The following is a 24,846-nucleotide window of genomic DNA, read 5'->3' as shown; positions in this document are numbered from 1 at the left end:
CACGTGATTATATAATTAGAAATTTTTGTCTTGCTGTATAGTATTTTGGCGGGCATTTGTCTAGAGTGGGAAAATGTCGGGCCGTGCATCCAAGGTACACAAGAAAAGAATGTCGCGTTCTCAGCGCGCTGGATTGATATTTCCAGTGAGCCGCTGTTACAGGTAAATTGTGGTGTATTGCGCGTATATTTTGTGGTGGTATAAATAATTGTGCATATGCATTGAATTACTGTGTTTCAAAAAAATGTGATAGAAATGATAATTCTGTTACCGTTGGTTTGCTAGTACTATAGTTACTCTTTTTCTGCAAACGGAGGCGAGGGATTTTAGCAGATATACCTGAAATCGTTTCTTCTGCTGGTCTACTTCAATAAATGCGCACGGCAAATGGCTAATACAAAGTGCAGAGCCACTACGTGTTCCATTAAACAAACATGCAAAAGGTGTGTTTCCTCTAGCCTCTAGTAATGGAGGCATGTGGAACCATCAGATGGCATAATGACTAGCAATGTTTCATTCATTTAGCTTTTTATAAGAGGATAAGTGTTGATAGCCAGCACAGACCTGCTAACATGTGAGAGAATGGTGGTAGAAAGGTGCCTGACAAACCTTTAACATAGAAAGGTGCCTGATGGACCTTTAACACAATAATCAAGCACTTCAAACATCTTCCCTTTATCGCATTACTTGAAAATCATAATTATGTACTTTACTTAATTACTTTTCAATGTATTTCATCCCATGCACTAGATACAATTGGCTTAGAGCAATGTTGTGAGCTATACCAACAAGATGATGGGCTATCCTGTAGTTTACCATAGTGTGAATACGTTCTGAGCTTACCGACCTGAACAACTTTTAGTGCAGTTTAAAATATTTAGTCAAAGTAGTTTTGCAAGTAACTGACAGATTTGAAGTTGAACAAGTAATTATGGAAAAATTGATGGTGACTTGTTCACTGATAGCGTACAATAGACTGTGCAGTTTAAAATATTTAGTCAAAGTAGTTTTGCAAGTATTTGAAGTTGAACAAGTAATTATGGAAAATTGGTGGTGACTTGTTTACTGATAGCGTACAATAGATGGAAGCTTCACTGATAGCCTACAATAGAAAGTAGTACTAATGGAGCCCTATTCACTGTCTAGAGTGTGTAATGTTGACCTGATCATATGATCATGTCTTAATTGACTTGTAGTAGAATTTTCCTTGGAAATTGAATTCAGTAGGCTTGCAATAGAATTATAGGTACAGGAAATTTTGTCGCAACTACTCAGTGATCACCTGGTTATTAAACAAGAACACTACTCAACCAACTATTGTTGACAACTAGTAATGAGTTATTTTTAGTACTTAATTTGTCAAGGATAGGATCTCTAATCAAGTTATACTGAGGAAAGTATCCTACTCTCGTGTGCCCCTGTAGATGTTGGCCTGGCAAGAAATTCCTACGTAGTTGTCTAACTTGCAAAGGAACGTTGAGAGCTCAAGCTAGTTTGGTTGCTAGCAGCGTTGTTAGGCACACATTCAATCAATATTATGTTCAATTAATGATATCATTGGTTATACAAGAGAGAAACAGGGACACTCAGGAGCAATTAGTGCTTGGCAATATACAGCAATACTGTTTATCTTGATAAATTAGGCATAACTGTTATCATACCATGACAGTCTTGATATCTGGTGGTATCGAAATACCGTATGTTATAATTCAACGCGCGTGTGTACCGGTGATCAGACTATCAGTAAGTTGTCGAATAATCTATTTGTAGTTGTAGGATGAACTGGTAGGATTAGTTTGGCTAGTTTTAGCATTTGACAGTGTCACACACATGATCCATCGTGTTGTCTGCGTGAGGTTGTTGCTTCAATTTTCCATGCCACCATCAGTAAGTGATCACGTAATCTATTTCTAGTCATAGAACCAACTGGTAGGATTAGTCTGGCTAGTTTTAGTGATTTACAATGTCATGCATGTGATTAATCGTAGGGTTGTTTTCATAACATTCCATGCATAACTGTGCTGTATAACTGTACTGTGTTTGTCCAATTAGCTACATAACTGTTCTCATACAGTATAGTTATGCAGCTAATCGGTACAATATGGAAAACACAGCCAGCAGTGGCACTTTGATCCTCCCACACAAAATATTTCAATATAGCAGTATAGAATTTTAGCCCAGTCTTTGGTGTTTAATTACTCAATTTGTTGACAGTTTAACAAGCCACACCCTAAACAAACACTGAAGCTGCCACATAACAAGCACTACCTACTTGTACTGTACTACTTTTGGTTTTTGGGATGCATACCACTTCATATTAGGCCCAAGAAAATGATTCAATGGTCACTGTAAGTCCCTGTAATAGGACATGACTAAAACACGGAACAGACTGGGAAAACGGACTCACAAACAGACTGGAAGGAACTTCCCTGAAAATGTTTTTTTTGCCATAGAAACTCACTATATTGCTGCTACAAAGAATATAACACGTAACAACAGCCTTAAACAAACCTCTGAATGCGTGTTCGAACCGCCATTTATAAACAGTGTGAGTGCCTGTGACAGCGAAGTTGTCAGTTAGTGTTGTAAACACAGACTGTATTTGTAGTAGCCAGTGCCTTGCTGCCAGCTGATTAGGCAGCTGATTAGGTAGCCTGGTGTCTGCCACAAAGGCACAGCTGTCACCTGTAAAACTGAATTAACTAGACCACAAAATCCAAGTAACATAGTGTCTTCACAGGCTTAAGGGTGCTCGCTGATATTTGAAGCCATTTAAGTGCCAGCCCAGAAACCACATTAGTGTTAAGCGGACATGTTTTGCCCCAGAGAACACGAGGAAGAATAGCATGCTTTTTTGCTTCAGAATCACTGAAGTGTTAGCAAATGATTGTCTGATGGATCAACAGTTACACTAACATGAATTAATCTAAAAGTAAGTGTTATTTAAGGCAACAAGTGTGAACGCACTTTTCACTTGTAGGCAACATGCGTTCGTGCCTTGTTTTCTCGAGTGACAGGATATGCTGGTAGTTAGTATTGTAATTGTAAGCTGCTTATGTAGGGGACAATGTTACCAGCCAGAAAGCTGCTGATGATGGCGTGCCTAGCGTAACCTATCCAAGAGCGACTTGGAGACTCCAGGCGAAGCAAGAAGCTGTTCCTGTGTGTGAAGAAGAGAAAGCAGAGCTTTTTGTGTTTAGAACAGCGTTTATGACATGTTATTTTGAAAAGTTGGTGATTGCGGTCAATAGGAATTTGTGTGGTTATTATATCAATAATGTTGGGCGCACGCAATCTTTGCACATGTTTACTAAAAATAAAACTAGTTTTTGAGTGATAGTCGTGAAGGCTTCAAATTTGTAGGGAGATTTGCTGATAAATTCTCCAGAGGTCTATGTTTAGATTTTGTCCGTAGCATTATGGCTTCATGAGTTATGGCACCGAGAACATGAGGTTTTGAATGGTGTAGCACACTTTTAGTACTAACTTAAGTTCTATGTACACTGTGTACTAATACTAAACATAGAGTTGTGAGTTATAAGCTGAAGTTTGTTCAGCGTGGTTTCCAGTGCACTACTGTGAAAAATGGAGGACTAGTTTCGATTTAAGCGCTTCATAAAGAACTACGCATAGTTGTAAAATGGTATAGGCTAGAAGAATTCTGTTTGGTTTGTGTTGAAGAGAAAGAGAAGCACTTCCAACGTAAGTAGCATATGGATTCATTTTATACATTATGTGAGTATAAGCAACAATACAAAAATTGCATGTTGTATGGCTTCAAATAGCCGCGAGCACCCTTAAAGCTTCTTGTTTACAAAAGCGAAACTGAAAGTGCACTTTTAATTAAATACAAAATGAATTTAATTTCAGACTATCTTTAAGTACAGGGCTTAGTATCGGCTTGAGCACACTTTGACATCGTGTTCGAGCAGTTCAGAGATTTCTTTCAGGTCGTTGTTGCATGTTATATTCTTTCTAGCAGTTACACAGTGAATTTCTATGGCCAAAAAACATTTTCAGGCAAGTTCTTCCCAGTCTGTTTGTTAGTCCGTTTTCCCGGTCCGTTCCGTGTTTTAGTCATGTCCCACTGTAATAAGTTATTGTGTACCGATATACCGTAATAAATTCCTGTTACTAATACCGTGTATTCAAATTTCAGTGCTGTCAAGCACTAGAAGCAATACGTCATAACTTCACAATGATTATGTCCTCCTACAGAGGAGAGGTATGTGAGAGTAGGATACTGTCCTCGGTATACTTTGATTGAACCTTATCTAACCTATTCGTCAATATTTTGTACAGTAACCACTGGTTCACGTGAAATACTTTCAAGCATCACTTGGGTACTAGTGCATTGCGTAGTGTATATCAGTTGACGTGGACTTCTATCCCTGCCATCTGGTGTGTACCTGAAGTTCCATCTCTGTAACCACAAGATAATTAGAAACAGACATGAATGTATTATTACCTAGAGGAGATATGACACACTCACGTGAGCGCATAAAATTTGTACAGAGCAATTAAAAATCTACTTTAGGAGGGTTTCGTTGAAAACTAGGTGCCAATTGAACGCTTTTCTTACACGTCATTTAATGGCACGATGAACCCCACTAGTTTGATATTAATATACAGGGCAATTGGAGATGTCATCGCATGATGAAAAGCTCACTGTACGAAATGAAGGGCAAACGGAAACAAGGGAAGAGAACAGCACTGGAAATTCTTTTCAAGGTCTCCATAATCCTGTAAAGCCAGATTACACATTCAGCTTAAAGTCAAATTATGCAATTAACACAAATTCTTTTTGATAGCGCTTAAAGCGTGTCGTACCTCCTCTGATTATTACTAACAATAACTTACTGAAATAAGTTTGCTTCTGTCTTGACCTGTAGAACAATCAAATGAAATTTCCTACAAACTCAGCTAATTCTAATTTTCAATTCAATTGCCAAAGTGACGAATTCTGTTGTAAAGACAACAAATTCTACTGCAAAAACAATGGATTCTATTGCAAATGGGACAAAGTTATTTGCAAAGGTGACAAATTGAATAGCTGAAACCCTATATTTTATTGCTTTTATAAAACCCATTTTTTGTGCAATAATAAAATGTTTGCTATCATCACTAAAGTAATCACAATACATATCATTACTACTACTATTGTTTCAGGTACATGAAGGCTACTATACTGAAGAAGAGAGTATCAGTAGCTGCTCCAGTCTACTGTACTGCAGTATTAGAGTACCTGTGTGCTGAGTTGATGGAGCTGGCTGGTAATGCTGCCAGGGATAATAAGAAACACAGGATTACTCCACGACACATCTTACTGGCCATTGCTAATGATGAGGAACTTCATCGTGTAAGTGATCACACTAGTATTGGTTACCCTGGTGGGCTTTTGATATAAGTTCCATAATTCTTACTAGCATCAAGTGCTCAAATCTACATGTGAAGGGTATTGCTGAAAACAGATGTTGTAAAATTTTAGTCTGGTGCTATTGGACCTTCATCATTGCTGGGTGGGGTCACAAGTCAGCCTGGAGTCTAGGCATTGGGTAAAATCCAGGGGATGTACAACACACATTAAGGGCTACCTAGAATTAATTGCAAATTTTTACTTTGATTAACACTTAATGGGATAATGGAACACTTTTGATACAATTTCTAGTGCTAATCTCTTCCACTGTTGCCATTTGTCTTTCATTTCATGTGGCAAGCTCTTCATCCCCTGGTGATGTCTCCAATTGCCACGTATACTAATATATCTAACCTCTGGGGTCAGTGGGGTTTACTGCACTATTAAATGATGCGTAAGAAAAAACTTTCTAGTGATTTTGTTGTTGAGAGTTTAGTTGTAAACAACCAACTGTCTTATTTATTTGTAGTTACTGAAAGGAGTGACCATCTCACAAGGAGGAGTCCTACCTCACATTCCAGAGGTGTTGTTGTACAAACGCAGTCAGTGGGGCAAGTTGAAAGGAGCATCCAGTAGCTCTTCATCATCTCAGAAGACCATCCCTGCATCTCCCAGACCAGCTGTCAGTAAGGGAAAGTCCCCAAAGAAAGCTGCAAAGAAACCACTCCCCAAGAAGAAGGCTGCACCTAAGAAAAAGAAGAAGGCTGTACAGAAGGTATTTTATTATGTTACAATGTCTTCTGTTGTGTATGTTTTGCTAATTAATGCCACAGAGAGAAAGAAAAACTAAATTTAGTCTGAGTGCTGTTCTTGAGGTTTTCGTTGTCTAGATTCTTTACTGTCATCTCAATGGTGACCATTTAGGTATCCTTGTTCCGTTCATTAACAGTTTATACTTGGAAGTAGAGGCAACTTGATCTTATCATGTTCGCATTCCCAGTAGAAACAAAATGGAGGTCCCTTGTTTTTTCCACACATGTTTGCGCTATTACAGCAGCTTTGTGTAGGACAGGTCTCTAGTTGATTTCCCCTGGATAGTGGCATTTGAATGTTTCACCATAGGTGGCTGTGCTTTTCCCATCGATTGTAAGTCTTTATTACCTAGGGGGGTTATAGCATGATGTTACATTATGATGCTGAGGATAGGTAGCTTGTTCGGTTCATCTGGGCTTCAAAAACAGTAATGTCAAAGTAGTGGACACGTGTTCTCTTCAGATTTGGGGCATCCAGGTTTTTATGTTAGAAACATGTTTGCACACCTGAATTTGTGCATGTTACATCATCATAGCATATAGTGAACATAACACTCTTAACCTTTGATGTGTCACAAATGGGCTGGCTTGTTCAAGACTGAATCATAGATTTTCCAGTTTAGCTTATAGTATAGCATCCCAAAAGTATAACAAGTCTTCCAGAAGCCTTTGAATGTGATTATTTAAATTGTGCTCAAGCCAATATGCCCTGCGCTTAAAAATAGGTTTTAATTAATGTGAGTGGTGAGCTAACTATCATACAGTACAGTAGTACTGTATATTAGGGATCATGGAGGTTTAGATATTTCTGGCCAAAAAATCACCCATAAATTGGCTTCACACTGGTGCCTTGGCAGTATTGGTTAGGTATAACCAAGCCCAAAAGTGCCTTCAGTACGACCCTAAATGCTTCCAATAGGTAGCTATAAAAAATTTATTCAATGGAATTTTCTACTTACTGACTAACCTGATGCGTCTTCAGACAAGCGCAACTCAATAACCACCAAGGCTAAAGGCTTGATATTTTTTTTGCTATTTGACACTGCTTCGTCCCAAGATATACCTTTTGACATACCGTAGTACGTACAATGCACACATCATCCTCCTTCGTGTCCCATTTCTCTTTGCTGACAGTCCAAGGTGTTGATTCATGGTAGTGCGATACATGGCTTCTCTTTTGTAAATGGGAATCGTCCGTATTTTCTGTGGTGACTGGATTGCAGAGGCACTTATAATGCTGTTCTTCGTTTGTAATGCTGTGTAACAGACTGAAAATAGGTGAAAGTGAAGCGTAATGGCCACTTCACTTTTGAGCCAGTAATTGATAGTTGGGGCATGTGAATCGTCTGTACTTTTCGTGGTAACTAGATTGATTGCAGAAATGCTTCTCCTACTATTCTTTGCTGCATAACGGGCTGAACATAACTGAAAGTGAAGCGAAATCGTCACTTCACTTTGGAGTCAGTAATTGATAGCTGGGGGGCGCGTTGAGACAAAAACATTAGCTCTGATGCTATTCTTTCTTTTGATGCGGTATGCGCAGGTTCACAAAAAAGTAAACAAACAAGTGTAAGGAAAAATTAGGAATTTAAGTTTGATTTAGGGATCATAGAAAAAAAAGTAGAGAAACAAGGAGCAAGTCTGTTTTCCAGTCAATTCTGCATTTTAGTCCTTACCTTACTATCGATCTTTCCAGCAAAGGCTATCCTTCACTTGTCAGCTAGTGTCACTGCACATCCTAAAGGTTGTAGGAAGTAAAGTAGCCTGGTGCTCAACCATTAATGGTCACATGATATCCCTCTAAAGTCCTTACACTGTGGGTGAGGAATTGAGGGTTACCTTGCTGTCCCAGAAGCATCCCTAATTGACTACATTGTGTGCATCAACAGATAAACCCTTGTTGTGGCCACCTGCAAAGCCTTCAAGGTACAGTAGAACCTTGATAAGTATAAGTGACTGCTCTATTAAAGTATTTTGCCATTAGTGAACGTTCTATTAGAGTAGTTTACAGAACTCTGCATATAAATGAATTGGCTTCATTTATCTGAACAAATTCAGTTATCTGAACACTTTTATGACTTAACTGGCACACAGGTGTTCAGATCATGAAGGTCCTACTATATTCATCATTTACCAGGTACTAGTGTATAAACGTTGATTGCTAACTGCAAAGTGTGGTCGTGTAACACAGACATTGTTTCCCCACCAGTCAATTATTTTCCATTCTTCATAATAATTATGATTGACATCTTGTAGCTTGCTTGCAACGTTAGCAGTCCAGACATCTGTCAGAACTGATTCGAATTCCTTGCATAGCTGTTCTTTAGCATTCGATCGCGTTCGATAATTACAGAATGCATGATTGTACAAAATGATTAGGTTCACCCAATGTGAAATCCACTTCCATCAATTGTTGGAACTGGCCACATGAATTTTGCTTAATTTTGCCAATTTTTAACCCAGGGTCTGGTGAGCAAATCCAATTACTACTAAATTCACCAGTCATGCATGTGATTTGTTTATGGCAATTAAATACGTTTGTGGTTCCACCAATGGATGCAAAGTAGACATGGTTGCTGAGAGTACAGCTGGCTTTCTTAATTGTTTCACCATCATTTGTAGCTCTTATTAATTCAAAGTGCTCCCATATTGTGTTGCTTACATTATACCAGAAAGTCCAAAATGTTCTGGGATGCTCAACTTGGGCTAACAAAAGGGCTTTGTGTTTGTGCAAGAAAGAGACAGTTGTCTGGAACATAGCAGCAGTATACTAGCTTCTTTGGTCACATTCACTATCATTTGTCTTGATATCTTCACTTGACCACATGTTATTGTATGGTGTCTAATAAATTACAGGATGATGATGGTAGTAGTGGAGCTGACACAGAAGAGGAGATGGATGATACTACTCCATCATCTGGTAGTGTTACTGTGTTATCTGAGAAGACCCTTGATAATGGACAGAAAGTAAGTGTTTGTGTGGCATTCGTGTTGTGTGTATTACATGTGCATGCTGCCATGCTGTCTCCGTGTTGTACTTATTTGTATTTTTATTAACATATATGATGATGTTTTCTCTCATCACATATGGTGTCCACTAGTTGACAGTACTACAAGGAGACATTGCTAAAGTGAAGTGTGATGCTGTCATCCATCCTACTAATTCCAGCTGTAGTCTGGCTGGACTTGTTGGTAATGATGTCATCCTGTGATGATGTTTACTTGTTTGTTTGTTGTAGGACGTTCCCTGAGGGCTGTTGGTGGAGCCAAGTTGGAGAAGGAATGTACGACAGTCGCTTCTCAAACTAGTATCAGTGTTACTGAAGGTGAATAGTGTTGAATGGACATTATAGTGTGTTCACTACGTATCTGTGTAGTGATCCTTGTTATACAAAGTGTCATTTATCTGAAATTGAAATGACTGTTCAATTAGAGTATTTCTAGTTTGGGGTGTACTTCTAGTATGTTCTATGAGAGATCTAGAGTTTGGATGAAGTTTTAAGTACAAAATTTGACAGGGAATTAAATTTGGCAGTTGGCATTTTTCATTGAAATTGAATCTGCCAAATATCCAGGTAGCTAAAAGAATAGGTTACACCTTTTCATTGCATAATGACTATACAAATCCTCCCAAAGATACTAGTACCTTGTAGAAGGATATACCAAACACATATGTGACCTACTGAGCGTAAACTGGTTGTTTTCGCAAAATTCTATTGTGCTATAACAATGTCTAGCACTATAACTCCGAGACTATTCATCACAAAAGACTGAAACTTTGGCTGTCCACTCCTTTGTTACTATAGATAACGGAGAAGTAAAAACGATCAGTTTTTGCTCAGCGGGTCACATATATGTGTATCTCTTTTGAATGCGGGCCATCCTTATAGGGTGCAAGCACAAGGAAAGGTTAAGAATTTTAGGGATCACAAAAATGAAAAGTATTAAAACAATTTCATTTTTTATAAATGTCTAAACTGACCTCCCTTGTTTTCATAAGAATGCTACATGCTCTCTAATTTATGCTACTACCATACTGTATGATGCACACCATTAATTGACTTGTACTTGTTTGTAGCTGCGATGAGTGGAGCTGGTAACCTACCTTGTAGTCACGTAATACATGTACATAGTCCTAACTGGAGTACTGATAAAGGAGTAGATGAGCTGAAGAAGACTGTGGAAAATGCTCTGCAGTTGGCTGAGGATAAAGATCTAGAGAGTTTAGCCTTCCCATCTATTGCTAGTGGATCGTAAGTGTGTATGTTGTGTGTCAGTTGACTTGTACTGTATGACAAAGTGTACTAGATGTGTTATCATCCTGTTGTTTTTATTGCTATAGTAACAACTTCCCCAAGCAGGTAGCAGCTCAGACTATCCTACGTACTCTAAAGGGATACTTCTCCTCGAGTGTTGATAGTTCCATCAATCAGGTGTGTACTTCAGTATTTGTATACAATGTACAACGTTATTTTGTGTAGATGTTGAATGGTGTCTAGTCTTATTATGACTTTTGTTTTGTTTGTCCAGATCTTCTTTGTCCTCTATGACATGGAGAGTATTGGAGTGTATACTACAGAGCTGGTCAGGATGGATAGCTACTAAGAGAACATGTTATCATTCATGCATACACTAGTTACTATGTCATCTTGTGCAGCAGCTAAACATTTGTAGTGAACACTTTAGTATAGCTACTCAGTTTTGTTACTTTTAATATGTTTCAGAGAAAGAAACCATTTTTAATAAATGCATTTGACCTACAGAGGACTAGGGAATTCAGATTAATATTTAAGTGGCTATCACAGTGATGCAATGAATTGTGTGTTTACTCCAGCCTTGTAGACTTTACTGTAGTCATGGCTTTTCTTGTGTTCTTCCATCAGATAGCACATAGGTCATGTTCCAGCCTCAGACCTGCTGACTGGGCTGTCTTACTCATATAAGAAATGTATATCCGATGTTTTAGCAGTTGGCTCCAGCTTTTTTATTGTAATAGAACAGTCATATATCTTGATGACAATTGCTCTAATAAGAGCTTTCCAGTGTTACACACAAGTGTTACAATCCAGGAGAAGAAGTATCTTGTGTTCTGCCATCATACTCAAACTCTGTACATTACACCAGCAACTACTATTGGTTGTTGATAACATTAGGAAAACTTGCACTGGCAATGAATTTATAACGACTCACTTTTGGCTTGTTTACACAAGATCATACATAAACATCATATGGAATACTTAAGTGCAAGTTAAGCCTTATGCACAAAAGCTACACAAGACCAGTAACAGTCCTTAGCAGCTCTGATTTCTCAGTTGTTGGGCACAATACACTGGATCTTTTTTCTTGACAATTAGATTAGCAAAATGTTCTATACCCTACGTACCTTCAAAATCTACCTAGATCCTTGTGCTACATTTCTACATAACCTTAAAACTCAAAGTATACAAAGACGCCTTTCACTGACCTTAGCTCTCATGCAATATGTGTGAGGCACACACATGCAATTTGGTAGTTATCTCGTATCTAGTTTTCCATTGTGCATTGCAATTCATGACAAACAGCTTCTCTCGTCATTAAAATCAATGTAAAACATTTAAAATTAGTGCATGTATTATATGAACCTGCAGAGCAGAGTTTAATGAGGAAATTATTGTTAACACTGAAGTAATTAGCGCTACTTACTAGAGATTACAATTTTACAAAATGCCAAGGCTATAATTACAACACCCTTATTTGTGTGTATATCCATATATATTTTCATGAACAGTAATATATAGACAGGAATAGCAAACACAAATATTAATGGAACAGATATAATAACTTTATGTCTAAAATGTTACAGGGGGTTTCAGAAAACTTTCATTTTTGTTGTCAGAACACAACTAGTGAAAGCACATTCAATCTTGGATGGTTTTTTTAATAGCTTGCTCAACATCAAAATGGTACACACAACCATCAAAAGTGCTCAGATTGAATCTCAGATTATACTAAATTACTTGGGAGACATCCATGTACCAAGCTCTACCATGCATAGGGTGTGGTTTTACTTAATCACAAGTTCACAACATTGTAGCTACTCAAACATATGCAGCCTAGATTGTGTTAAATGTACTACAAGCACATTATAATGTATGTGACTATATGTATGAGATTTTAGATCCGAAATTAAACATGCTGTATACACTTGGTAGTGACATTATTCAGGCATGAAATCACCCAAATATTTTATAGAGTATACAAATGGAGCTAGAGGGATGTTAAGGTCTGATCATGAGCAATTGTGACGGAATAATTATAATCATATTCACAAAATGGATCAATTAAACCCATACAGTTTTAGAATTTTCAGATTAACAGTGGCGAATTCAGAAGGGGTGCAGTGGGGAGGGGGCATAGGTCATGTGCCCCCTAAAAATCCATACAAAATGTTGAGATATTCTAATAGAGCAGTCAGTCAAATACAATCACCACACATAACACTTAAGAATCCTAAACAGTTATTATTAAAACTTTACAATGACCAGTACTGAAGGTCTGACAGCAACCTGTGCTAACCTAATGAACAGAATTGGAGACTTTAAGACAACTTTACTTAGCTAGTAACAAGGTGAGTTATTGGTAAGTATGAAAAAACTTTTCATCTACAGTACCACCCCATGGCTATACCCTATACTAGGATTTTTTTGTAAATAATTACACATGGTTTTTTTGTATATATACCATTCTATAGGCTCATACTGAACTAGGGATCAGTGACAATCATGAATAGGGCTGGAGGATGCACATCTAACTTACTGTGCCACCAGTACAGTATTGTGAGCTGAGAAGAGGCAGAGGGCTGGCACACCCTATACATCAGAACAACTGAATGAAATTTTTGAGATTGAATCTGACAGCTGCTGGGTAGGCAACTATATATACCTATCTGATTCCTCTGTCCCTGTAGTATGTTATACTTTGAACATGAATTGCAAATATCCAGCAAATGCGTTAACAGAATACAGAGGTGGAGGAAGGTGAAAAAAGTTGGGGGGCTCAAAATTATTTGAGCTGACACTTGTGTGGAAGCTGGAGGATTGTTCATGGTTGCAGTGATTACAACAGTGTGGCACACTCGGGGCATGCCCTCTAGAAAATATTTGAAAAATAGGTACTACAAGATTGAATCTGGTGATTTTTGCAAAAATAGTCAATTAAGGTACGAAATATGTAGAATGAATCCTTCCACTATAGTTACTGTATGATATATAGCTGCCAGTTTGGAAATCATGACAATTGTGATACACTCGTGATGTCACACAAGGTAATTATTGGAGGAGCCCTGTCCTTCTCATCTGAAAGTTGGGGGGGTCCAGCCCCTACCTTATTCCGCCACTGGGATAAGCTAATCTTGCACCTGTAAACTATACATATACACAGCATGAAAATACCATCACACGATCATACTGATGACTGTTGTGTTAATGTTTGCATCACATGTTTACTGAAATTATTGCTTGCATAGTCACCCCTGCAGGCTCTAGGAGTAACTGGTACAGTGGGTATATTCTAACTAGTATATGATAAAATCAGTGTTTGTGGATGTCAAGAGACCCAAATTCATGCACATGGCTGTGACACTCACATTGTTCTGTCACTACATGAGGAAAGTACATATAAATAATGGTGCTTTATAGTGTGAGTGAATACACAATATATAGGTGTAAAATAATAAAAAAACAAAATTATAATGGTGAACTACACATGTAAAGTGTTATTTACAGAATACTGTTATCCTATTTTGTGCTGAGCTTCTGCGCTTTTCGTTGATTCCTTGCTCTAACGATGCAATCTTTTCTTTAGTTGCTGTAGGATAATCTGGAACAACTAAAGTTTCTAATATATTGGTACTGCTAGTCAACAGAGCTTGTAGTATTGCTACTATGCCATCCCCACTAATGGGGTTATTATTCATTCTTATCTCAAGTAGAGATTTGTTGACAGATAGAGCTGTTACAATAGCATCAACCACATTGTCAGTGATGGCATTGTGACTGATGTCAAGATTCTGCAATATGCTAGAGCTATTTGTTGCAGCAAATAACATTTTGGCTGCAGTAGAAGATAATACTATGTGGTCCATATTTAAGTGCTTTAACATGGAAGAAGGATCAGACAACATAGTGTACAGCTTCTCACTCTCACCAATTGTGTGGTTATCGGTAATCCATAACATTTCTACTCTGCATCCAAGAACAATATCATTGACGAACGAGGCAGATGATTGAGTTAGACCGTTATAGCTCAGTACCAAACTGGTAATGGTTATTTTTCTATCTTTTAGTGATTTGTGAAGGATATGGAGGCCACAATCTTTGATATAACAGTATCGCAAGTTAAGCCGGACCCATTTCTTATGGGAAGATGAAGTAAGGAATAATGACACACATTCAATGTCAGTAGCCGATAAGTCCGTGCCAAAAATTACTTTTTCATCAAACATTGCTGCCCGTTCAATGGAATTGTACATTCTCTCATCACCAGCTTCATAAAAGCAGCGAAAAAGGCGAAGACACTTTAGTTGGTTGTGAAGGAATTCCCTAGAAATTGCAACCTTGCTGTCTCCACCAGACAAAAACTTTTTAAAGGAAGAACGTTGTCCTTTGGTAAGTGTGACATAAATGTAGAACATGTTAGTGTGAAGAGTATTCCAGAATTTTTCATGTAGAAGGTCTAGTTCTTCATCTGGTGTAAGGTAAGTTATAATATAGTAAGCTGCTAGGTATTCTTGTATAGTAACGTGGAGAAAATTAAATGTCATTGTTTTCCCAGTAAGGCCAAAATGTTGAACGGCTTGCATTAACCCAAAGCCATTAATAGCCCCTGGTATGGTTAAGATGTCTGGGGATATATTTTTGATTTCATCAAAAGTGAATACTAGTCTGTTGTTATTGAGGGCATCCAGTGAGAGCTTGGCAATTTGTTTGACTATTGTGTTACAGGACTCTGGCAAGCTGTTTAAATCTGTGATGGTGTTTGTGAGCAATTCACCAGATTTTGCAAGGTGTCGACAGATTGTAAGGCAAATAAAATAGTTACATAATTCTGTGGAATTTTTTGGGAGAGGGTATCCATTTTTGTGAAGAAACAACAGAACAGTCATGTTAAATGGAACAAAACACATGCTATTAATGGTTACATGATGCTGAAGATATTGAATAAGATCTGTAACTTTCTGTGGTTGTTTTTGAAGCGTTTGCTTTATAAACCGTTCTCTTTCTATTTCAGTAAAGCCTAAGATATCCACTTTTACAGTTGTTTTTTGGTGGAGATTAACTGAAGCATGTGGACGAGATGACACAACTATGCCACAATAAGGTAGCAGCCTTCGATTCAAAATACTAGCTATCAGACTGGTTACTTTTAGATTCTCCGGAAATTCATCATAACCATCAAACAGAAAAGTGATATCTTTGCCACCATTTGCATGAAGATAATCACTGCAAGCTGTTGCAATATCAACAGCCTGGGTGTCTCCTTCACAAAAAAGACAAAGAAGATCACGGATTGATGTTATCCCCCAAACAATGGGATCTCGGAGACAAATTAGTAGTACAATTTTAAACATTGGTAACAATAATTTCCTTCCCCATTGACATGCAATGTGTTTCAGTAAAAATGTTTTACCTATGCCAGGAGCACCTTCAATAAGTACAAATTTTTGGTTGCAATTATCCTCTAGTGGTGTTAGGATCTCTGCCACTTCTTTCGTTATGGTGCTGGTATTGAGGATGTGCTGTAACGAGTCATGGCTATCTAGCTTATGACGTTTGGGAACCAACTGACCACTAGCTACTGAGTCAATGTCACCTGTTTGGATCAGTTTGGCCATTTCACCATCTTGTTCTTTAGTACGCTGCTCTCGATGTTGAATTAATAAAAGTGGTGTAAACTCTGTTGGCTGATCTGGTGGCCATGTGTTTTCATCGACAATGTGTTGTGCCTGTTCATTAATCATGGCCACCCTATGGGATAATATGGAGACTGCCTCTGCTCCTACAATTGTATAGCAAAATATACCAGCTAATTTGGGCACACTGACTATTTTTTACCTTTTTCAGCAGTGACAGTCAATTTCCCCTTGCTATGATTGTCTGTAGTTATAAAAATTATAATATGTAAGTGATGTAATATAAAAGCAATAATTCTGCTATAACTTTGATATTCAGTATACAATGGTTATAGGGGAGAGGATAATAGTCACATGGGGAAAAATGATGATTAAACTTTTATTAGAGCTACAAAACTTGCTGTGTGAAAATATACGAACATGAACTGTTAACACACTGATATGTTTGCAGTGATAACAAAAGAGTTACATGAAGGACTTTATTAGTTGCTAGGCTGATAGAGTCCTTTGTGGTAAAGTTCCCTGCTTATTTTAGTCAGGCTAACAAATTTAAATGAAATGCATAGGTGGTTCTATGGGGGTTTCTGGAGTTCATTTTGATTTCAAACTCTAAATCTGGTCAGCTACTCATAGCATTATATTTATACCTTACCATTTAAGGTTTTGAATGAAAAGTTCTTTTAAAGAAAGTTGCATGTGCAGCCATTACACAACAATCAATCAGAGATGTTAAGTACTTAAAAAATTTTAAATTGTTGTTTTGAAAGAAATGTATGTTACATCAGTGCTTTTACAACTAAAATTACAAGTACACAAAAAAAAATGGAATTTTCAACTAGAGTAGGGACCATAGCACATCGATAAAAAGTACTGAAACAAGTTGGAGTAGTGCATGATATTAAATCACAGTAAAACAATAAGAAGTGTTATATCTCTACTGTGCTCAAGATACCATAATGGAATTGCGCAGTGGGGATGCAACACTTCTTATTGTTTTACAGTGATTTAATATCATGCACTACTCCAACTTGTTTCAGTACTTTTTATTGATGTGCTATGGTCCCTACTTTAGTTGAAAATTCCATTTTTTGTGTACCTGTTTGTTAACTTTTCTTGTAAATAATTATTAAGACTGGTGAACCCACACATACCAGATCAAAAATGAAATGACACTGCGTGCCCCAGCTATTTGAAAAGTGAAGTATCCATTACAGTTCGTCATCAGCTATCTTCAACCCATTACACAACATTACAAATCAAGAACTGTTCGAAAAGCACCCCTACAATCCACACATACCAAAAGAAATGGCGCCGCATGCCCCAGTTATATCAATTATCGTCTGAAAAGTGAAGTATCCATTACACTTCATTGTCGGCTATGTTCAACCCGTTACACAGCATTACGAATCAAGAATGGTTCAAAAAGTACCACTGCAATGAAAGTAGCCACTATGACGGACGATTTCCGTTATGAAGGTAAGCCATCATGTGCTACCACTAAATCGACACTTTTCACTGTCAGCAAAGATGAATAGGACACAAAGGAGGACACTGGAAAGTCCATGAGAACGCATTGTACATACTGCAGTATGCTAAAAGGCACCTCTTGGGCCAAAGTGATGTCGAACAGTGAAAAAATCAAGCCCGTAGCCTTAGCTGTTATCGAGTTATGCTTGTCTGAAGGCATCAGTCAGTTACTCAGTCAGTTACTCAGTCAGTCAGTCACTAGAAAATCCTGTTAAATAATTTTTTTTTTAAATTCCATAGAAAGCATTTTGGGTCGATCTGAAGGCTTGTTTGGGCTTAGTTTTACCTAACCAATACTGCCTGATCGTCATCAGAGGCTGGTTTTTGGCGTATGATAGTATAAGTTTTAAGTCATTATTAGCTTCATCATATAGTTGTGAGAAATTTAAATCCTTGACCACCACAGTCATTGTTAGCTAGCTACCCCATAACATACCTTTCCACAAAATACTTATTTTTCATTGGGTTTCAATATTCAAACTTCTATAGCATCTGGGGGTTATGGGCCTACTTCCCAGCATCTGATACTTACTACCTACAACTGGAAACCACCTTCAGAAATTTCTAGAACTAGTCCTGAAATGAAATGGGCCTATAGAGCACATAAGACCTGAAAGCCTGACAGAAACTTGACTTTTACAAGATAAACTTTGAGATAGCTTACATACAGTATGGAAAACCTACAGTGGACAGCATCACCCTCAATTATCTGAACAGTGTAAGTGACTGCTCCATTAGAGTATTTCATTGTTTGGTGAAAGTTCTATTTTAGAGTAAGTAGAGTATATATAGTAGTTGAACAGAACTCAGTATATTAATTAATGGGTTTCATTTATCTGAACAAATCCACTTATCTCAACACTCTTGTGATTGAACCGGCACACAGGTGTTTGAGATCTTACTGCATGTATACTCTACAGAAAGTGTGGCAACAAATTGCTTCCTTTTGATCAATGTATAACTTTCAATAATTATGTTCTTGGTGATCAAATTTCATGTAGGCACCATACGACAGCAAATTTTGATGAAAGAAAAAATTGACAAATGTGACGAGTCAGTTAATTTGTCAAATTTTAATTCGTCAAACATCCATAAGCACCTTTAACAGTATGTGTTTAAAATTATGATTTCTTGATTTTTGGCAACAATGAATTTGTAAAAGCTGACGAGTGTGAATTCGCCTTCTGTAAAAATTACCTGTTGTATGGTATAACATCTGTGTGTGCTCTTAAAGTACCTTTATTATATGTACATGAATGTAAAGGGAAACTGTAACTGCAGTATACACACATGTATACCTTTCTCAAGAGTTTGACCACTGGATACAGAAGGTGACTGGATGACACTTAAGATCTTATTCCAAGAAGCAGTGCTGTCCACATCAAGCCACTTCTCCAACATGGCATTACAACAGGGAACAGCTTTATCTCTGTTGTCATATTCTATGATGTCAAGTGTTCCCGTTGACAGACCCAACTGTGTACCTATCACTCTCCAATGAGTGGCATAGTTTGGGGTAACGTGATTATGGAGGTCCTTTAAATATAATTGTGGGGTCCTGTGGCCTGTACAAAAGGATAAAATTAATAGTAACATAACAGAATTGTGGATTAGCTGTGTACGTGAATTTGTGTACAAGTGTTGAAACTAAATCAATATTATTATAGGACAATGGTGACATACAATCACTACCAAAACCAAAAGCTCTACTGAAAGTAAACAGGGAAGAGAGTGTTTAGTGTTTATGGCTAATACAGTTAATGAATAATGCACATACATTGTGAAAGGTGCGAGTGAAATATGGAGCCACTTATGCAAACAGAGCATCTTGGGTACAAGCAGGTATATTGTTGCATCAAGGATTCATGCTCACATAGGAGTTTGGGTGGGCACCGTGTAGGGTTTAAAATAGCTAAGGACTGTAATAGCAATCTCCAGGCGTAATTACACACTGCTGTAATCTGCAATAGCACGTAGTCTAGTGTTTACGTAATTTTGCTAAGTAGACCAAGCCAATAAGTGCCAGAGCACCTACATGCCTACAAAAGTCTGTCCACAGAAAGCATACCTATTGATCAAGTTTAAGGCTAAGTCAGTATAGTCTCATATAACCAGACCTTATATTCTGCACACGGTACTTATCATTAGAAATTATAAGTGCCTGTTCCAAAAGCAGGTACTTATTTCTAATCAATAAGTGCTGTGTGGAAAACAAGGACTTAGTTATGCGAGACTAAGGAAATTGTTAACCATCTTATGCCGGCAGGTGTCATTTAAAAAATTGTTAGACTGAAATTTGCCAACTCTTTGCAGATGAACTCTCTTCTAAATTAGCTTATAGGTTTTCTTGAAGTTCCACAACTGTGTTTTTCATAAGAGTGTTTTTTGTGATGTACTTGCACTTCACTGTCATTGCATACCATCTGCCTACCATACTTCCGGGCACTCCTTTACCATAGAACATGCTCTGTCTTGTCCAAAGGGGCCAGTTTCCATCTTTGAGACATAATGAAGTGCAGGATGTAACTGCCAACCTACTTTCTGAGGTCTGCATGAACCTCACTTCTTTCTACTGAGACCCTTCAATACAGAATAGCCAACCATGGTGACAATGCTATAAGGCTTGATAGCGCAGCTAATGGTTTTGGGGAGATAATTTAACCAGAGATTGAATTTTTATATACTAATAACTCTCTCAAATAAACCAGTGTTACAATCAGTGTTACAATTATGTGTATAGCGCCTTTTTCTCTTTGTTATTAGGTAGGGTCTTGTCAGGTTTGAATACCCACACTTTTTCTGGAGGCACCTTCAATCGTGACATCATCACTTCCGTGTATACTTCTATAGACCATTGAAGGATCGTGCTCCATTTTGGCCACAACTGTGATTGTAGAAAAAATTTGGTGTTTGAACTGGACCAGACACTTTCTTCCCTACCCAATGAAAAAGAGATAAATCAGTCTGGCCACGTGAGATTATTGTATGATTCCCAGTCTAGTGTATGCTGTCCAGTTGCCAAGGCTCCAATTCTTATGTAGGTACATGCTGTAGGTAGATCTACAACTGCAGTCAAAGTCTTGACCCAGCAAAATTTTACTGTGACCTTCAACTAAGAGCCTTTTCAGTGTGTGACCTATGACTATGCGACGATGTTTCAGTACTTTTCAATTGTGAGTTGGGCATTGACCGCTGACTTGACATGAATTTGGTGACTTTGACTTGTGACTTAGAGTTTGCCTGCGGTAGCAGATCTACCTACAGCGCATGAGTGCTTGCAATTGTGTGTTACCCCTTGCCAACCACTATTTACAGACAATCATGAAGACAGTATGTATGTAACTAGGAAGCTTAATGCGAGCCTTTGTGGCCTACATAGCAATTGCTTTCAAAAATCAGCTTCCATTAGTGCTGGTCACTTTAAAGTGTTAATAATAAAATAAATAATTTGACGAGCTGGTTTTAAAGGGGCAGTATGCCAAGCCATACAAGTGCTGAAACCATACAAGTGTGACAAGCATTTGACGCTGTTTTACGTAATTACTGAGCAATTGTGGTTTGGAAATGAACAACAATTCTCACTTCCATACAGCCTGCTACAATGACTTGGAATCATTTTGCTGTGAAACAACATGTCTAGATAGGTTATTTAAGCCAAGTAGAAGATTGTAAACGGTGTGAATGCTTGAAGGTAATGCAACGGCACGAAGCGCTTGGAAATGTAGTCACAAGAACAGCAGCGCCAGCCCATTGTAGACTGTTAATTAACTCAATAGGCTTGTTTACTACAAGTTCTTGTCAGTGCAACAATCGTGATAACAGTACAAGCTTGTACCAGCTGCTAGAGCCTGGCTTAAGTGGCTGTTTGCAATCTGCACTTGATGGAGCAAGGCTTTATGGAGCAGTCTTTATTCACTACCAAACAACGATGTGAACTGCAGGGGATATAACTTACAAGTAAAACAGTACAAGTTTATACCATTACCATAGCTTTGTTTACAATTATCCCATTATAAGATCACTACAAGTTCGCCATTTCGTGACGTGATGTAATAAACGCAACAAATTATCACGTCATTAACATATTTTACAGGATGTGAAATTAGCACTTGTATGGCTTGGCGTACTGTCCCTTTAATTGTTAATATAAGATAATTTTCATAAGTTCGATTAGGAATCATAGAAAAAGAGCAGGGAAACAAGGGAGGTCACCTACACCTGCAGATGTACTAGTGGACCCTGATTCAGTATATCTGCAAGTGTAGGCAACCTCCCTTGTTTTCCTGCTTTTTTCTATGATCCCTAATATTAATTCTCAATTTTTCCTTATACTTGTTTGTTTACTTTTTTTATAACATTACTATGACTGGTGAACTTACACATACTGAATCAGAAGAAAGGATGATGTAAGAGGAAATATTTTCAACTGAATGGGTGCCCAACTGACTATCAATTACCGACTTGAAAGTGAAGCGTCCATTATGCTTCGCTTTCAGCTATGTATAATGTGTTACAAACAAAGGTTGGTAGGAGAAGCACCTCTGCAATCAATCCAGCCACCATGGAAAATATGAACAATTCCCGTTTGCAAGGCAGGCAGTAGAAAATGAATTTAAAAAATGAAAATTGTGTAGCATAGTGTGATTACAAAAATGAGGAAGGTAAGCACACATGATGAATGAGCAGCTGAAGGTCAGCTGATATCCTGTACCAGCCGTCATAAGTACAGTAAGTGTCAAAGTACAGTGGAACCTTCCTTATCCAGACCTCTATTATCTGGGTACCCCCATTGTCTGGACAGCCGAAATTAGTCACATGGCTTGTAGTCTATTGACAATAAAATAACGAAGTTTGGGTTAGATGAAAGCACAAGGAGGGAGCCTAAAGGCTGCTGCTTACCTGTTTGGTGACTTGTTTATTCTACTAATGATAACTACCACTTGGTTCAGTAGTATGTACCAGACTGCCCGGATAAGAGAGGTTCCACTGTACTTAGCTATTTATACTATTAATTATGGGACAAAGTCTATTGGAAGTATTTAAGGAGAGGGATAACCAACGCCCATGCAAATACTCAACATGGTGTACAAGAGTCCCAATATTTACGTATTTCAATTTTTTTTTCTCGGTATTTGCAAATACAATATAATTCTAATTTCAACTTTTATTGTGATGTTATTACCTTGAGTTTTTGCTAATACTTGTGCAAGAAACACCAGAGACTGAGTAACTGACAGAGGATCAGAGGAACTACAGGTATATTTTGCACTGTCAATTTGAATCGTATAAAGCAGTGGCTATAATTGAACTCATGAATGGATGGAAACGAGAATAACCTATATTGTACGTGGTTCGGGATTTCTAAATATTTAATGGATTTCTCAGATAGTGTATATGAGAGTCCCAAGATGTTGGCTACCCTCGATTTAGGGTCAGGCACTTTGGGGCTTGGTTTAGCTATAGACAGGTTGCCTTTTTAGGGAATGTCCTTGTGCAACGCGAGCAAACCTGGGTTACAAATGTTGGTCAAGAAGTCAACAAAAACCCGTTGTTAAAAATAGTTTAGCAAACAGTATGGATTCTTTAAAGATACAAAATGTTTTAAAAACCACTTAGTCTATCATTCTGACTATTAGCGAAGTCTTAACAAAAATGTTTTCAGTGAGTTTTATCGCGCTGTGGCACTCACGTCAGGGTAACCAAATGTGGCTAGCAGGCCACATGGGTGAGCGGTTGCTCACTGTTGAAGGAGCATGTTCGATGACCGGACACTGAACCACTTAAGTATGTCTTGAGCACAACTGATAAAAGCACAAGGATACAACGTATTTATACAGAACACAGTGGCGGATACAGGGGGGTTGCAATGGTTTCAGCTGAAACCCCCTCTGAAAATAGCGTGCGCCTCAAATTTATTGATGAGTCATCGTGTGGGTGATAAAATCGCTACAAGTTATGGTGTGTTATAGAAGGACTCTCTACTGGCGAAAAACTTCATACTTTAGCCTTTGAGATCACAATTACGGCTTTCTACAGCTGGTTGTGACCTTTTTTTTTTGGTCTTCAACTTACAGCTAAGCTGAAGTTAAGTGGAATCTGAAACCGCCTCTGAAAATTTCTAGATCCACCACTGGAACAAGTTACTGAGCAACACAATACCAAAGTGACCTAAAGAGCACTGAGTTCATGTAATGACATTAGTTGACTTCCTGCTTGGATGGCTTCCGTTATTACAATGATGGCTTCTTGACACATAGCAGGCTTCCATTGTTAAGCAGTTGCTAAGCTTCCAGATGGTGCTGCTACAGCCCTTTCCCAAAACCCGAGACTGAGAGGAAATCACCTTCTCTTTCATCCTTAACCTTACGCACTAGATATGTTTTGGCTCGAACCTAATACTATAACATACTTTCTGTTCTAAAAGCTAGCTAGTACGTTTGTTTTCCAAGGGGGTGTCACTCCAATCATAGTCCACCCACCGGGGTGTAGTATCTATGCTCCAATATACACTGTACTACGATCTGCGACCGCGTTCAAAGCTAAAGGTCAACGTACAACGCCGATTTTTCACGAAGAACAACTTCACGAGTAAGTAGTGCACGAAAATAAACGGAACCAGGTCAATGGTCAAGACAAAAATTCGATGAAAGTCAACGGCCAAAATCGAAAATCGATCTTGACCGCGGTAGCAGATCGTAGTACAGTGCTTATTGGAGTGACACCCCCCCCCCCCCCCCCAAACCTCCATGATACGGTACTACCCTACTGCTTAAATTGATACCAAAATACTGGCGGGCACCGCCCACCCTTTGAACCACAGGACTGGGCCAAGGACACCAGATAAACAGCTCCCTATATATATAGACTATACATAACTTGACGCACCATATCCTTCAGCTCCAAACAGCCTTAGTCCTCTTTCGGTATTCTGCTCCATTTTCTCCAAACAGGGGCGCGCTTGTTTACTGATAAATCTCCACAGCGCGGTTTACCGTGTTGCCCGCTAAATGTTTCGAGGGCAAAATTTTCAAGGCTGAGCAATGTAAAAATATCCGAGAAAATATCTGAATAAAGTTTTCGCGGATTTGTCCATATGTAATATTGGAAGTCTATACTGATACGGTATAATTATAAATTTAAGCACCCCCAGGGGCACTGGGAATTGATTGATTGCTAATTAGCTATACTCACAGCATTCGGACTAGCCGTTCTTCCATGCTGGAGCAACATACATAACCACAACAATTACATACACATAGTAC

At 38.2% G+C, this 24,846-nt stretch overlaps 2 protein-coding genes and 1 long non-coding RNA gene across 3 annotated transcripts; 2 read left to right on the top strand and 1 right to left on the bottom strand.

Moving 5' to 3' along the window:
• Window positions 1-4: 4 nt before the first annotated feature.
• On the top strand, window positions 5-10,924 carry LOC136261436 (core histone macro-H2A.1-like). Its single transcript, XM_066055444.1, has 9 exons — window positions 5-162; window positions 5,170-5,359; window positions 5,886-6,131; window positions 9,025-9,135; window positions 9,270-9,360; window positions 9,408-9,494; window positions 10,247-10,421; window positions 10,511-10,601; window positions 10,699-10,924. Exons 1-9 carry the CDS (start codon window positions 74-76, stop codon window positions 10,771-10,773), a joined length of 1,155 nt encoding a protein of 384 aa, XP_065911516.1. The 5' UTR covers window positions 5-73; the 3' UTR covers window positions 10,774-10,924.
• LOC136261437 (uncharacterized) lies at window positions 2,818-3,325 on the top strand. The gene is made up of 2 exons (XR_010703897.1): window positions 2,818-2,932; window positions 2,981-3,325. It is a non-coding gene; the product is annotated as an uncharacterized lncRNA (long non-coding RNA).
• A 2,894-nt stretch (window positions 10,925-13,818) lies between the features above and the next one.
• Window positions 13,819-24,618, bottom strand: LOC136261521 (protein NLRC5-like). The gene is made up of 4 exons (XM_066055533.1): window positions 24,470-24,618; window positions 18,883-19,149; window positions 16,260-16,301; window positions 13,819-16,203 (listed from the first exon to the last, which is right to left on the bottom strand). Exons 1-4 carry the CDS (start codon window positions 24,519-24,521, stop codon window positions 13,922-13,924), a joined length of 2,643 nt encoding a protein of 880 aa, XP_065911605.1. The 5' UTR covers window positions 24,522-24,618; the 3' UTR covers window positions 13,819-13,921.
• Between the last annotated feature and the right edge of the window lie 228 nt (window positions 24,619-24,846).

The sequence above is a fragment of the Dysidea avara genome, chromosome 7 (genome assembly GCF_963678975.1).
Source record: "Dysidea avara chromosome 7, odDysAvar1.4, whole genome shotgun sequence".
Classification (NCBI taxonomy): Eukaryota; Metazoa; Porifera; class Demospongiae; order Dictyoceratida; family Dysideidae; genus Dysidea; species Dysidea avara.
This window is presented reverse-complemented; position numbering and strand designations above follow the sequence as displayed.